The 16992-nt window shown below is 46.6% G+C and overlaps 1 protein-coding gene across 1 annotated transcript in view; it reads right to left on the bottom strand.

Annotated features, from left to right (window-relative positions):
• Positions 1-16163, bottom strand: part of LOC143981388 (fermitin family homolog 2-like) — a 37557-nt gene extending 21394 nt beyond the window's left edge. The window contains exons 1-2 of the mRNA XM_077479205.1: positions 16127-16163; positions 15465-15695 (exon numbers count right to left, since the gene is read on the bottom strand). Coding sequence (XP_077335331.1) covers positions 15465-15695; positions 16127-16163 — 268 coding nt within the window. The remainder of the gene's footprint in view (positions 1-15464; positions 15696-16126) is intronic.
• Positions 16164-16992: the final 829 nt, after the last annotated feature.

Here is a 16992-nt window from a genome sequence, read left to right as displayed (position 1 = left end):
TCCAGCCTCGTCTTCTACTTCTCCTTCTCCTCTCTCCTCACAATTGTCCTCCACTCCACCTTCCATCACGCCAAGCTCACATTTTTCTGCAAAAAGGCAGGCTTCCGTGGGCCTAATGTTTGAGCGTAAAAAAATGATGACGCCGGATAACCCTCTTGCCCAACGGTTGGCGGCTGGCTTGTCAGAACTCATAGCCCGCCAACTACTGCCATATAAACTGGTGGACTCGGAGGCCTTTCGCAAATTTGTGGCCATTGGAACACCACAATGGAAGGTCCCAGGAAGGAAGTATTTCTCAGAGAAGGGCATCCCAGAGCTATATGGCCATGTTCAGCGGCAAGTGAATGTATCTCTGGCACACAGTGTCGGTGCCAAGATACATCTGACCACAGACACGTGGTCTAGCAAACACGGGCAGGGAAGGTATATCAGTTTTACTGCCCACTGGGTGAACCTTCTGACGGCCGTCAAGCATGTAACCCGTGGCACCCGTGTAGATTTGGTTTTACCGCCACGGATTGCATGCAGGCCTGACTCTTCTTCTCCTCCTCCTACTCCATCCTCCTCCCTCTCCTCCTCAGCTGCCTCCTCCTTTTCCGCTGCTAGCGTCTCTTCCACTGCACCGCCCAAGCTCCCCAGAACCTATTCCACATGCCAGGTGAGACGTTGCCATGCCGTGCTGCGTCTGTTGTGCCTGGAAGCAAAGAGCCACACTGGCCCGGCACTCCTTTCAGCTTTGCGTTCACAGGCAGATGAGTGGCTAACACCGCTCAATTTGACAGTTGGTAAAGTGGTGTGTGACAACGGTGCCAATCTGCTTAGCGCATTGAAACAGGGCAAAATCACGCACGTGCCGTGCATGGCACACGTCTTAAACTTGGTCGTGCAGCGATTCCTTGTCAAATACCCTGGGGTCCAGGACATCTTGCGGCAGGCAAGGAAAATCTCGGCCCATTTCAGAAGATCTTACACGGCCATGGCTCGCCTTGCTGACATTCAGCGGCGACACCATCTGCCGGTCAGACGTCTTATTTGCGATTGCCCGACGCGATGGAACTCAACCTTCTATATGCTTGATAGGCTGCTCCAGCAGAAACGTGCAGTTAACGTCTACCTGTATGAACTCTGCGAAAGAAACGGTTCTGGGGAGCTGGGTTTTTTTTCACCGCGCCAGTGGCTGCTCATGCGCGACACATGCAGACTTCTGCGGCCATTTGAGGAGATCACCAAACTGGTCAGTCGCAGCCATGGCGCCATCAGTGACATGGTACCTTATGCCTTCTTTCTGGAGCGTGCATTGCGTCGTGTCATTGATCAGGCTGTGGAGGAGCAGGAGCGGGAAGATGAGGAAGTCGCAATGCTGGATGAATTCCCAGGGGGGGCTACTCTATCTGAGACAAGTCAACAACAGGAGTCTGATGAGGAGTCAGAGGAGGATGGTGCCGGGGCGGATGAGCAGGAGCAAGAAGAGCATGCTTTAAACCTTTCTGGGATCCCTGTTGTGCGAGGATGGGGAGAGGAGAATGAAGAGGACGACATTATCCTGGATGATGAGCAGGAGCCAGGCCACCACACCGCTTCCACTTTAGTGCAAATGGGGGCCTTCATGCTCCAGTGTTTTAATAGGGACCCCCGTATAAAAAGCATGAGGGTCAAGGACCAGTACTGGGTGGCAACGTACTTAGACCCCCGGTACAAACACAAAATGGCGGAAATGTTACCGCCGTCGCAGAGGGCTGTCAGAATGCAGCACTTCCAGGCCTTGCTTCGAGAAATGCTGCATTCTGCTTTTGCGTGCGCTGGCAGAGGAGCAATTCCCACTCCCAGAGAAGGATTTGCGGGTACCAATCCAACAGCGCCTGCAAGAAGAGGCCGGTTTGAAGATGTGTTGGTGACTTCGGATATGAGGTCATTCTTTCAGCCGACCCATCGACAGGTGTCATCCGGATCCAGCATCAGGGAACGCCTAGACCGTCAGGTGTCCGACTACATTGGGTTAACGGCCGATGTGGACGCTCTGAGGAGTGATGAACCCCTAGACTACTGGGTGGGCAGGCTTGACCTCTGGCCAGAGCTTGCCCAATTTGCAATCGAACTGTTGGCTTGCCCCTCATCCAGTGTCCTGTCCGAAAGGACGTTCAGCGCAGCAGGGGGGATTGTGACCGATAAGCGTACTCGCCTAGCTCACCACAGTGTTAACTACCTCACATTTCTAAAAATGAATGAGGCATGGATCTCGGAGGAATTCAACACATGTGATCAGTAGACCATGTATATGTCTATAAACAATTTTTGGAATCAAGCACACAGACCTTCTTAATTCATTTGGCTCACTTCCCTGACCCAAAAAAGCACACCGTACTATATGCCCCTACCCTCCTCTTTGAAGAGGTTGAGCGGTGTCATATTTCTACTGGGGCTGCTTATTATGAGGGGTTCCCACCATCCCTGTGCTGTGCTGACTTCCTCCTGGGTGTTCTTATTATGAGGGGCTCCCACCATCCCTGTGCTGTGCTGACTTCCTCCTGGGGGTTCTTATTATGAGGGGATCACACCATCCCTGTGCTGTGCTGACTTCCTCCTGGGGCTGCTTACGGTGCTGCTGTCAGCGCTGTATGTCACGGAGCTGCTGTCAGCGCTGTATGTCACGGAGCTGCTGTCAGCGCTGTATGTCACGGAGCTGCTGTCAGCGCTGTATGTCACGGAGCTGCTGTCAGCGCTGTATGTCACGGAGCTGCTGTCAGCGCTGTATGTCACGGAGCTGCTGTCAGCGCTGTATGTCACGGAGCTGCTGTCAGCGCTGTATGTCACGGAGCTGCTGTCAGCGCTGTATGTCACGGAGCTGCTGTCAGCGCTGTATGTCACGGAGCTGCTGTCAGCGCTGTATGTCACGGTGCTGCTGTCAGCGCTGTATGTCACGGAGCTGCTGTCAGCGCTGTATGTCACGGAGCTGCTGTCAGTGCTGTATGTCACGGAGCTGCTGTCAGCGCTGTATGTCACGGTGCTGCTGTCAGCGCTGTATGTCACGGAGCTGCTGTCAGCGCTGTATGTCACGGAGCTGCTGTCAGCGCTGTATGTCACGGAGCTGCTGTCAGCGCTGTATGTCACGGAGCTGCTGTCAGCGCTGTATGTCACGGAGCTGCTGTCAGCGCTGTATGTCACGGTGCTGATGTCAGTGCTCTGTATTACGGTGCTGCTGTCAGTGCTCTGTATCTCCTGCACCCTCTTGTTTGCCTACCCTGGTCCCTGACCTTCCCTCTCCTCCATTGCCTTCATTAGCTCCATAGTCCTGAATTGTCAGAACAATTTCCCAAATAAAAAAAAAATGCTTGTAGTTATCGATCCCAAATTCACCTCATACATGTATTATGCTATTGTCCAGGTGGTGGGACTACGTGCTACCCCCTAATAATTACCCCGTGGCCGCAAATTCGACCTAAAGGTTTGCGAAATTCGCCTCCCATTGAAGTCAATGGAGCCCGCGGCGAACGGTCGTTTTCGCGAACGTTTGTGTCCGTTCGCGTTTCGCGTTCGCGAAACGTCCCGTCGGAAGTTCGTCCATCACTATAGAAGATAATAATGAGGATGATATTAAAAAGAGGATATTAATGATGAGGAGATTACTAATGATATTAGTATAAAATGATATTGATGATAATAAGAATGATATCAATAATAATTATATTAATAAAAATAATGGTGATGTGTCATTAAAAGATCATCTTAATGATGATATAAAATGAGAACAATGATCATTTATATCATTGATATTAATAAGAATAATCACAAGGATTATAAAAAAATAAATATAGTTATCCCCAATATCATTATTAAAAACAAAATGATGATATTGCTGATGTTATTATGGTTATTAATAAAAAGAAATTCGAGACGATGATGAAAAATAATAATGGGAATATTATTATAGATAAAATGACCCGAATGACAACAATGACATTAAGGATAATGAATAATAATAATAATAATAATAATGTGGAAAATAATGGGAATAATAATAATGGGAATAATAATAATAATGGGAATAATAATAATAATAATGGGAATAATAATAATAATAATGTGGATAATAATAATAATGGGAATAATAATAATAATGGGAATAATAATAATGGGAATAATAATAATAATGGGAATAATAATAATAATGTGGATAATAATAATAATAATGGGAATAATAATAATAATGGGAATAATAATAATAATGGGAATAATAATAATGGTGATGTGTCATTAAAAATCTTGATGATATAAAATGAGAACAATGATATTATTGATAAACCGGATAATAAAAATTATTCATAACAATATTAAGGATATTGATAATCATATTTACAATAATGATGATATTAGAGATAATTATATTAATAATAGGAACATCGATACCGATTATGATTTCAGTATATTAATGATAAAGATAATATAATAATCATCATTTATATCATTGATATTAATAAGCATAATCACAAGGATTATAAAAAAATATATATATAGTTATCCCCAATATCATGGTTATTAAAAACAAAATGATATTGCTGATGTTATTATGGTTATTAAGTAAAAAGATATTAGAGACGATGATATGAACGATGATGAAAAATAATAATGGGAATAATAATAATAATAATGGGAATAAAAATAATGGGGATGAGAATAATAATGGGGATATTATTGGTGATGAGAATAATAATGGGGTGTTCTGCGGCTCTCTTCTCTCAGGCGGGGTCCTCCTTTAATTCCCTGGAATGTTTTCTAACTCGGCACCGATTGAGAAATCACATTTTTAAGCAAACAGAAGATTTCGAGAGCCGGGTCAATGGCCCGGAATGCAAAGATTTAACATGTTTAGTATTTAAACTGGCATTGGAAGGAATTCCTGAAAAGGCCTTGGAAAAATCCCCAAACAGACGAGGCATTTGCAACGCAGGAAATACGGAGCGTTAAATCACGTCGTCTCCATCAGAAGTGACAACACAAAAGCTCAATTGGGAGACCAAGAAAGTGTCATCACCCTGTGACAGGAAGTGCTGAACAATGGCGGTCCTGGCAGGATCATCGGGGAATTTTTTTTGACATTTATATTTTGAAAGACTCAAAAATACTTTTTAATTGACATGAAGCTGAGAAAGGCGCAGATGACGTTCCAATACAGGAAAGGGTTATGTGCAGTTCCAGTGCAGGGGATAAAACGATGATCTGCTCATCAGCATTGTGATTGTTCATTATACTGGCGATAAGGAAACACTCGGATGTGGGCACTTCCTCCCCTACTGGAGGGACTTGTATCCGCTGGCAGGGCTTTGATGTCCCTGTATGGGGGGGATGGGCTGCTAAATCTGTTCTATGACCGAGCTTCAAAGGCTGCGCCCCTCTCCTCCCAACAGACACCTGATCTATCCCTTCTGTGTGTGGCCTGACCGATGACGCAGATCTGGCTGTTATGTCTACGGTGGTCATCCTCGCCCATTATACAGATTTGTATCAAACCAAAGTCACCGGCATCGGGGAACAAGCGAACCGCGACGCTGAACCCCCAATGGACGCAATTCATGAATCCCACCCATCGCGCCCAAGTGTCTGACATTTCCCCCATCCCGCCATGGGGACCCAACCCTGACCTCCCTTATACACACCTCACCCCCATCCCACTACCGGGACCCAACCCTGTCCCTCACCCCCCCATGCCGCTATGGGGACCCAACCCTGTCCCTCACCCCCCCATGCTGCTATGGGGACCCAACCCTGTCCTTCACCCCCCCCCCATGCCGCTATGGGGACCCAACCCTGTCCCTCACACCCCCCCCCATGCCGCTATGGGGACCTAACCCTGTCCCTCACCCCCCCCCATGCCGCTATGGGGACCCAACCCTGTCCCTCACCCCCCCATTCTGCTATGGGGACCCAACCCTGTCCCTCACCCCCCCATTTCGCTATGGGGACCCAACCCTGTCCCTCACCCCCCCATTTCGCTATGGGGACCCAACCCTGTCCCTCACCCCCCCATGCCGCTATGGGGACCCAACCCTGTCCCTCACCCCCCCCCATGCCGCTATGGGGACCCAACCCTGTCCCTCACCCCACCCCATGCCGCTATGGGGACCCAACCCTGTCCCTCACCCCACCCCATGCCGCTATGGGGACCCAACCCTGTCCCTCACCCCACCCCATGCCGCTATGGGGACCCAACCCTGTCCCTCACCCCCCCCCATGCCGCTATGGGGACCCAACCCTGTCCCTCACCCCCCCCCCATTCCGCTATGGGGACCCAACCCTGTCCCTCACCCCCCCCATTCCGCTATGGGGACCCAACCCTGTCCCTCACCCCCCCATTCCGCTATGGGGGCCCAACCCTGTCCCTCACCCCCCCATTCCGCTATGGGGGCCCAACCCTGTCCCTCACCCCCCCATTCCGCTATGGGGACCCAACCCTGTCCCTCACCCCCCCATTCCGCTATGGGGACCCAACCCTGTCCCTCACCCCCCCATTCCGCTATGGGGACCCAACCCTGTCCCTCACACCCCCATGCCGCTATGGGGACCCAACCCTGTCCCTCACCCCCCCATGCCGCTATGGGGACCCAAACCTATCCCTCACCCCCCATGCTGCTATGGGGACCCAACCCTGTCCCTCACACCCCCATGCCGCTATGGGGACCCAACCCTGTCCCTCACATCCCCATGCCGCTATGGGGACCCAAACCTGACCCTCACCCCCCCATGCCGCTATGGGGACCCAAACCTGACACTCACCCCCCCATTCCGCTATGGGGACCCAACCCTGACCCTCACCCCCCCATGCCGCTATGGGGACCCAACCCTGACCCTCAAATACATCTCACTACCCAATCCCACTACCGGGACCCAACCCCGGCTGTCAACCTATATACACCTCATCCCCCCATGATGCTATGGGGACTCAACCCCGACCCTCATTATATACACCTCACCCCCCCATGCCACTATGGGGACCCAACCCTGACCCTCATTATATACACCTCACCCCCATCCCACTACCAGGGCCCAACCCTGACCCTCAACCCCCCATGCCGCTATGGGGACCCAAACCTGACCCTCATATACATCTCACTCCCCAATGCCACTACCGGGACCCAACACCGACTGTCAACATATATACACTTCATCCCACCGTGCCGCTATGGGGACTCAACCCTGACCCTCATTATATACACCTCATCCCCCCCATGCCGCTATGGGGACCCAACCTTAACCCTCATTATATACACCTTATCCCTCATCCCACTACTGGGATCCAACCCTGACCGTCATCATATATACCTCATCCCCCTCATGGCGCTATTGAGGAACCAACCCTGACCCTCATTGTATACACCCAATCCAGCTATCGGACCCAACCAGACACTCATAACACCTCACCCCGCTATGGGGACCCAACCCTGACATCATATACACCTCATCACCCCCATACTGCTATGGGGACATGTCCTTGACCTTAATTATATACACCACATTCTGCTTTGGGGGCCCAACCTTGACCCTCATTGTATACACCCCACCCTGCTATGGGGACCCAACCCTGACCCTCATTGTATACACCTCATCCCAATATGGGGACCCAACCCTGACCACCATTATATACACCTCATCCCAATATGGGGACCCAACCCTGACCACCATTATATACACCTCATCCATCAGCAATATGGGGCCTGGCCCTGACCCGCATCATATATACCTCATCCCACTATGGAGATCAATCTGACCTTCATTATATACACACACACACCTCATCCTGCTATGGGGACCCGGCCCTGACCCTCGTATACACCTCATCCCCCCTCATTCCGCTATGGGGGCCCAACTCTAACCTTCATTATATACACCTGCCCTCCCATCACTCATTATATAATGTACATCACACCCCCCCCCCCCCCATCCTGCTATTGGGGCTGTCCCTGACCATTATATACACCCCATCCGGCTATGGGGGCCCAACGCTGACCCATATTATATACACCTTACCCCCCCCACCCAATCCTACGGGGGACCTGTCCCTGACCCTTGTTATATACCCCTCATCCTCCATCCCCCACTAAATACACCCTTCCTAGGATGACACTGCACACCTCCTGCTCGTGTATAGACCTTGTACATCGATAATTGGATTGAAGTAAGAAATCCCGGAGGAGCCGATCTGTCTGGAAACAGAGAGACTGAACAATATCAACAGATACAAACGGCTGACAGATCACCAAACCTTCCAGCCAGAAACCCGAGAGTCCCCTGGGGTCTTCTAGAGAATTCCTCTTCCTGGAGAAGCCGAATCGCAAACCGTACAAAATACAGAGAGAGCGCCAGACCAAAACCGAAGAGGCCAAGATCAATTTATTGGTAGATCGGTCAGACAAAAAACAGCCAACATGTTTCGGGGGAATAATCACCCCTCCCCCCCCTTCATCAGGGCTCAACACAGGATAAACCTCGGATGGACTCAGATCTTTATTGGAATTATTAAATCGAAACTTCACTCAAAAAAAAATAAATAAAAATGAAGTGCTGTTGGTTCCCTTCCTCCCCGACGGTAACAGAGTCAAGCAGCCCATAGATTATGCAGTTTTCTTTCCTACCCGCATTTTTGAACCGAGTTCTACCAGCGTGTGTGACGGACTTGAGATTTCCCCTCAATTTTTTTTTTTTTTGTTTAATGCAAGAAGGGAAATCTCTCCGTCCGCCGACATAAACACACTTGAGTTGATTGCGGCTCCTCCACGTTGCGAGGAGCCTTGGTATGCCAGACATCCAGATGATAGTGTAGTAGAGCAACTGTTCCTCAGGCCGGGAAAGGTCAGCCAATAGAGCCGCCATTGTTCCCCGCACAATCCCCGTTCTGTGAGAGCCATACATTCTTACAGTCCTCGCCCCAAGAGGGGGGCCTCGCCCCCCCCCGAAACACAATGTCACCCACTATGCCTCCGACCGGCCCCACCACCGCTCTACACAATTGGCTCTACACAATCCAGCTCATTAAACACAACCCCATTCACAGGAGATCAATCGGTACAAGAGAGAGAGACCCGAATCCCAATGAAGACGCACACAGACACGGGATTTCACTTTTTATGATGACATTACGACCCCCGGCCTCTAATCCATACACAGACAAAAGGAACGTCAAGAGAAAAATCAATTGGCTCCAGGACTCCGTCTACGACCATCAATGATCTGGTTAGGAAGCACGTGCCCCCCCCCCCCCCACCCTACCCCTCACCCCCGCCCCAGTCTACAATACTCGGTAGAGGACTCCTGGGGAAAAAAAAAAAAAAAAATGGGCTCCAGAAATGGATCCAGGTACTACATACACTCAACACCCCGAATAAGTGAGCCTTGGACACACACACACCGGCAATTCTGACAGATGTGTCCAAAACTATTGTGGTCAAACCAGAGAGGTCCCGGAGAGGAGGCCCCATCCACACCTCAGTGCTTTGTAGCAACACAGTGTTGGAGAAGAAAAAAATAAATAAATAAATAAATAAAAAATTGATTATTCTCTATGGAGATGGTTCACATCTCACCTGAAGCTCAAAAACTTTCTGAAGCTATTTTTTGTAGCTCGAACCAGGCAGATTTGTGCATTTTATTTTTTTAAGCATTTTTTGTTGTCCCATAGAAAAGCACAGAAATTCTTGATATGTTGAGAATAAAAAAAAAAAAAAAAAAAAAAAAACCACAAATACCAATAATAATACTAATAATAATAATAATAATAAGTAGTAATAATAATAATAATAATAATAATAATAATAATAATAATCCCTTACCCCCAACCCTATTTGAATTTGAGCAAAAAATAAATAAATATTATTAATACATATTATTATTATATTTTATATTTTATGTATTTTTATGATTTTATTTTCTTTTTATGCTCAAATTCAAATAGGGTCAGGGGTTAGGATTAAGCTTAGGGGTAAGGTTTTTATTATTATTATTATTATTATTATTATTATTAATAAACCCTTACCCCTAAGCTTAATCCTAACCCTATTTGAATTTGAGCAAAAAAATAAAAAAGATCATAAAAAAAATACAATAATAATAATCCTTACTCCTAACCCGACCCTAAAATGAACCCCTAAACCCGAATAAAAAAAAAAATTATAAGATAGATAGATAGATGAAAAGCTGAAAAAAAAAAAATAGCAACAGATGAAACGGATGATTTTTATTTCACTGTTGGCTACTAAAATAAATACCCACCAAAGCTCAAAACATGTTCCAAAAACGCATACAAATGCCCAAAAAAAAAAAAAAAATAAATAAATAAAAAAATGCAAAACTCGGTAAATACAGCCTTATGCCCTGTACACATGCACGGAAAGGGTCCGATCGGATTATATTGTCGGAAAATCCGATAGCGTGTGGGCTCTATCGGACTTTTTCCATCGAAAATTCAGATGAGAAAAAAAAAAAAAAAAAAATTGAGAGCAGGATCTAAAATTTTTCCGACAAAAAAAAAAATAAAAAATAATCTGATCTGACTTTTTCCGATCGTTTGTAGAGAATTCCGATCAGACAGACAAAGTACCACGCGAGTTCAGATCAAAATTACGAGACCAAAGCTATTGGCTAGTAGCCTCAAGGTAGTCCCGTCGCACGGAACGAACATCACCTCGTTCCGAACGAACGGATTTTCCGACAACTTTGTCCGACCGTGTGTATGCAACACCAGTTTCAGAAAAAATCCGATGGATTTTGTGGTCGGAATTTTCCTGACCGTGTGTACGGGGCATAAAGGATGCGGGTGCTGGACTTTAACATTTTGTCTGTCAAACAGGAGTTGCTTGTTGGGTTTGACCAACTAGTCCTCAGCGGCTCTACCCACAAAGTGGTGGCCCTTCCAAAGGGTTGATGGCCTTCAAAATGGATTAATCCAACACAAGTCAACAAAAAGGCACCAGATCATCTGAAGGCCCCACTCGCACCGCAGCGTTTTTGTAGCTTGAAGCCTCGAGGCTACAAAACGCTGGAGAGGAGAGAAAAAATAAAAATAAAAAAAGGGAAGCAATTATTCTCTATGGAGATGGTTCACATCTCCACTCCAAAACGCCCGAAGCTCAAACAAGTTCTGGAACTTTTTTTTAATTTTTTTAGGCAGATTTGGGCATTTTTCTGATACTGATTAAAGGGGTTTCCCCCCCCCCCCCCTAAAAAAGGGCTGGCACATTATGATCTATAATCTGTCATCTTAATGTTGATTTCAAACCAGAGAGGTGACAGTTTTGCTACAAAGACCTGTAACCTGTGCTCACAGCTAAAACTCCAACCTCAGTACAACAGGAACATTTCCTAGGGATACAGAAGGGTTTATATTCATAGCACTCTACATATACTGTACATTCACATCGGTTCCTGGACACAGGAGCTTACAATCCAAGATTCCTATCTCCCCAACTGGCACACAGGCAGCCTCGCCCGTGGCCCCAACAGGCAGCCTCGCCCGTGGCCCCAACAGGCAGCCTCGCCCGTGGCCCCAACAGGCAGCCTCGCCCGTGGCCCCAACAGGCAGCCTCGCCCGTGGCCCCAACAGGCAGCCTCGCCCGTGGCCCCAACAGGCACACAGGCAGCCTCGCCCGTGGCCCCAACAGGCACACAGGCAGCCTCGCCCGTGGCCCCAACAGGCACACAGGCAGCCTCGCCCGTGGCCCCAACAGGCACACAGGCAGCCTCGCCCGTGGCCCCAACAGGCACACAGGCAGCCTCCCAACTCCTGGGAGTGAACAATAGTGTCACATTCCAGATCCCCAGCGTTGTAAGGTTCCTTTTGGTCTATGGGGCCCCTTTCCAACCATTGCACATCTGCCTCAACATAAAGCACACAGATTACTGGGAGAGGGGGAGGGGGAGGGGACAGGAGGCAAGCAAGGCTTAAAGACCCGGTTATCTGTTGCAGGGCCTCAGAATGTAGAATGTAAACAAAGGCGTTTGGGTAAAAATGACCGGGGATAACTTATGTCTCCAACAATAAACCGAATATAGAGAGAAGTGGGTGTTAACCTCTACCCCCTAATTTCCTTCACCACAGGCCCTGGCAGAAGCTGCTAATGGGCTCTGGCGTTGTGACAACAGTTGCTCAAAGTATTGTACAATCGCTTATTTTTGGATCCACCCAAGGCAAGGCAAAGTGAGAGCACATTTCTGTCCTAATAAGGGAGACACAGGGAATGTAGACATGTATAATGGCATCTTCAGCGCTTTACCTAAATGTATATAAAAGGTGTAGACAGAATTTAGATTACTGGAATGCTTTATGAATGTGACCCCCCCCCCCCCCCCCTCACCCCCGGGGGCTATGCCATAGTTCTGTTTCCAGCCAGTACACACTCTTCACTTGGTTTAGGGGTTGATGTTCCATATTTTGTTTATTATATTTCATCGAAAAATTGGCACATGCTCCCTCTAGTGGTCATCCAGAAAGATGAGCTGATCCAGACACAATTACCAATGTCAGAGGTTACATTTCTAAACAGGGAACTTTGTTTGAGTCCAATTAGACCTGAAGAAGGGGGGGAATTTAGGCCCTCAAAACATGTTTTTGTCTTTTTGTGGTTAGTCGTGATATTAAAAGGACTTTGGATTCCTGATGTTTGGCACTATTTAAGCTGCCCATGCATGCTTTAAATTTCTCCCGTTTAGCCCCTTTTGATTCCACCATCCACACTAAAGCAAGTGCAGCTAGGGGAACGTCCGCTGCCGATGGTTGTATACAGCAGCTTCAACTTCAGCGGCTGAGGAGTATATGAACAGTGCTTGAATCCGATTGGATACAAGCTTTGTTTGGTAGATCATTTTCAGACCAGGTTCATCAACAAAAAAAAAAAAAAAAAAAAAAAAGTCAGCTTTTGTTGGAGCAGAGAGTTGCCAACAGAGACGCCCATAGCGTGAACTGGAGCAGTGAATGGCCAAGTCAACACTTAGATTCTCAAGTTTGGCACCATTTCGGGTTGTTCCCAGGTTGGCGGAGAGCTGCTGAACCCAAGTCATTGGCCTCAACCAGTGACTCCCTCCTTACGGGTTAAAGATCTGTATCCAGCATCTCCAACTCCCCTTAAATTTTTGTTTTACTGTCTATGTCCACTGACAGAAAAGGCAATAGGATGGCTTAAATTTCATAGTCATCAGAAAAGTAGGACACTTACAGGGGCAACTGTCAAGACAACATTTCCCCTCATTTGGAGAGATTCCCCCCTCAATTCCTTTTGTGTCTTGGAGGACAGGAAGTTCTCCCCAACAGGAAAGATGGCAACTAATAATAAATAACCCAACAACAAGGACTTTAACCATTGCCTACTGGTTCCAAGATTAAAAGAAAAAGATACAGTAGCTATGCTTTTAATACAAGACGTACGATTGCCACATAGACATGAGATTCTTGTCCAATCAAAGATGGACACCACTGACTGGTCACTGCCAGGAAAATAAAATAAACTCTTCTTCATCGGACATGTCAGAAAACCAGTTACCTACAATGTCTAAATCGGCCCATGAATGGATAGAATTTCGAAGTAAAAGTCTTAAGAAAATTTGTATGAAAATTCTCAGAACATTTATGGTTTTGTTTGAAAGCTTTTGTTTGCTTTTCATTTTAAAAATTTTGGAATGAATGGCCTTTACCCAACAAAAACCACATACACTGGAAAGGTTTTCTCAAAACACATTTCTGACAACCTGCTCCTTGGAACGTGAACCCTATTAGAAAAATTATTAAACTTTCTTAGAACTTTTCCCCCCCAAGAATGTTCAGTCGAAATTCTACCCATCTATTGCCAACTTTAGACTGTCTGTGTCAACGTAAGCCAATTACATCCCTTTTTCTCTCTCCTAGCTCTCGGTTTGAACCAATGGCTGACGACTGCCTGGACGACGCCTGATCCAAAACACAACCAATTCACTCCAAAGTTTTTTGCCTAAACTGCCTGGGTCATTGACACCAACCAATCACATCCCTGCTTTCTCTCTCCCAGCTCGCTCCCAGGGGAACCCAACACCTGATCACTGCCAAGAACAACTCATGATCGGTCAAACATCAATTCCCTCCAACATCTGCGCACACCTTTAAACTGTCCATGTTGTTCATGCTAGCTGATCATATGCTCGCTTCTCCCTCCTGGCTCATGGGTAAACCCAATGGATGGTCTACTAGGAACAACGTATGAGGCCAAAAACCAACTACCTTCAAAGTCTACGGCCATCTTTGGTCTGCAGGTTTCGTTCACTCTAGGCCAGTGATGGTGAACCTTGGCACCCCAGATGTTTTGGAACTACATTTCCCATGATGCTCTGGCACTCTGCAGTGTACTGGAGCATCATGGGAAATGTAGTTCCAAAACATCTGGGGTGCCAAGGTTCGCCATCACTGCTCTAGGCAATCACAGTCTCGCTTTCTCTGTCCCAGCTCCCAGAGGAACCCAATGCCCGATTCAATTCTAAGCACAACTCATGATCGGTCAAACATCAAATTTCCTCCAATATCTGCGGATACCTTTATCCTGTCCATGCTAGCTGATCACATTTTCTTACTCCCGCCTACTGGATGAACTCAATGGATGGTCATCACTAGGAACAACTTCTGATCTGACAGGTCAAAAACCAACTACCTTCAAAAGTCTATGACCATCTTTGGACTGTCTGTGTCTATGTTAACACATCACAGCCTTCCCTTCTCCCTCCTGACCACTGGGCAAACCCAATGGATGGTCTACTAAGAACAATGTGTGAGGTCAAAAACCATCTTAAAAGTCTACGGACATCTTTGGACTGTTGGTTTCCTTCACACTGGACAAAAACACATCCTCGCTTTCAATCTCCCAGCTGAACGCATAACGCCTGAACACCGTCAAGAACCACTCATGATCGGTCAAACATCAGTTCCCTCCAATGTCTGCCAACACCTTTAGACTGTCCAGGTTGTTCATGCTAGCTGAACACATACTCCTTTACCTCCAGGCAAACCCAATGAATGAACATTACCAGGAACAACTCCTGATCTGACAGGTCAAAAACCATCTCCTGTCAAAGTTTACAACTGTTTGTGTTCTTCAGGATAGCCAATCACATTCTCGCTTTCTCTTTTCCATGGAACATTGAGAAAAGGAAAGATAAAAAATAAATAAAAAAAAATACCACACCAAGCCGATTTACATCACTAAAGCCATAAGGACAGCCAGAGAAGATTCCTTCCTGAGGCCTTTGGATAAATAAGAACCCAACATAGTTCAGTTATATAAAGGAAACCAGTTTGGCCCACACCAGTGTGAGATATTTGCCAACTCTACGTTATTTGGTCTCTCTTGTTGACACAGAACAGCCTGTAAACATTACTTTGTTAACCAAATACATCAAAATGTAAGAGCGGCCCACCGGGGCAGCAACTGGGTGTCCATTTCCCACCTTCCAGTCCTACTTACTGAAAGTCTTGCAGATGTCAGAGACAGCTTTGAAGACTCGGTCGGAGAAGTTCACTTTCACCTTCACGTATTTCATGTTGGGCAGCTGCAGCCGGAGCAGTTTGTGCTGTGGGGTGAACTGGAGCTTGGCATCAGCCTGGATACCATACTTGTCGAGGGTCCAGTGCGTCTTCAGGAGCCACGTCTTCTTCTCCCACCATAATGCGTGATCAGACCAGTCTTTCTTTACATCTGAAAAGAAAAAAACGCAATTAACACATTTATAAATTCACACGCTACTGTGTCCACAAATATATTCTTGTTTTGTACGAATATATAAAGAGATGACGACACTTTCTTGCCAATCTATTACTTTACAGCGGGTAATGTACAGGTTTACTTAATTTTTTAATTGCCCATTTACCGTTTTATTAGCCTGGTTGTAACCGAGCACTACAGACAACTTTCTGGTTTCTGCAGATTACAAATACAGGTCTACAGAATGTCCCGCCATCGACTGAAGCAATGTGGCACATGTGGCCAGCTTTCACCCAATAGCAGCGCATTAATCTCCTCTTCCGTGACAACTCAGAGTGACACCAAACAGACAAAAATGCTTTAAGGAGAATTTTCAGCATATCTAAACAGAAGAAAGCACATTGCCCATGTACTGCCAATCCTACCAGAAGCTCGACTGGCTAAGTCAACCTTTCTCAACATCGAGGATCCCCACGAGTGGTCAGTGGAGAAAGGTCTGCTTACTGTGATGATCAGTGTCGTGCCACCTTACACTGGTAGTCAATAAAATGCTCCCTTACAATGATGGTCAGCAAAGAAGGGCACTCTTACACTAGTGATTAGAGAAAAAGTCAGTGGAAGGACTCCATTCCAATTGTGGTCAGAGGAAAGAATGCTCCTTACATTGGTGATGAGTGGGAAGAATGTTCCTTACATTGGTGATCAGTGAGAAGAATGTTCCTTACATTGGTGATCAGTGAGAAGAATGTTCCTTACATTGGTGATCAGTGAGAAGAATGTTCCTTACATTGGTGATCAGTGAGAAGAATGTTCCTTACATTGGTGATCAGTGAGAAGAATGTTCCTTACATTGGTGATCAGTGGGAAGAATGTTCCTTACATTGGTGATCAGTGAGAAGAATGTTCCTTACATTGGTGATCAGTGAGAAGAATGTTCCTTACATTGGGGATCAGTGAGAAGAATGTTCCTTACATTGGTGATCAGTGAGAAGAATGTTCCTTACATTGGTGATCAGTGAGAAGAATGTTCCTTACATTGGTGATCAGTGAGAAGAATGTTCCTTACATTGGTGATCAGTGAGAAGAATGTTCCTTACATTGGTGGTCAGTGAGAAGAATGTTCCTTACATTGGTGATCAGTGAGAAGAATGTTCCTTACATTGGTGATCAGTGAGAAGAATGTTCCTTACATTGGTGATCAGTGAGAAGAATGTTCCTTACATTGGTGATCAGTGAGAAGAATGTTCCTTACATTGGTGATCAGTGGGAAGAATGTTCCTTACATTGGTGA

This window comes from Lithobates pipiens, unplaced genomic scaffold, assembly GCF_037356315.1.
Source record: "Lithobates pipiens isolate NorthernLeopardFrog02 unplaced genomic scaffold, aLitPip1_a1.2 Scaffold_143, whole genome shotgun sequence".
Taxonomy (NCBI): domain Eukaryota; kingdom Metazoa; phylum Chordata; class Amphibia; order Anura; family Ranidae; genus Lithobates; species Lithobates pipiens.
This window is presented reverse-complemented; position numbering and strand designations above follow the sequence as displayed.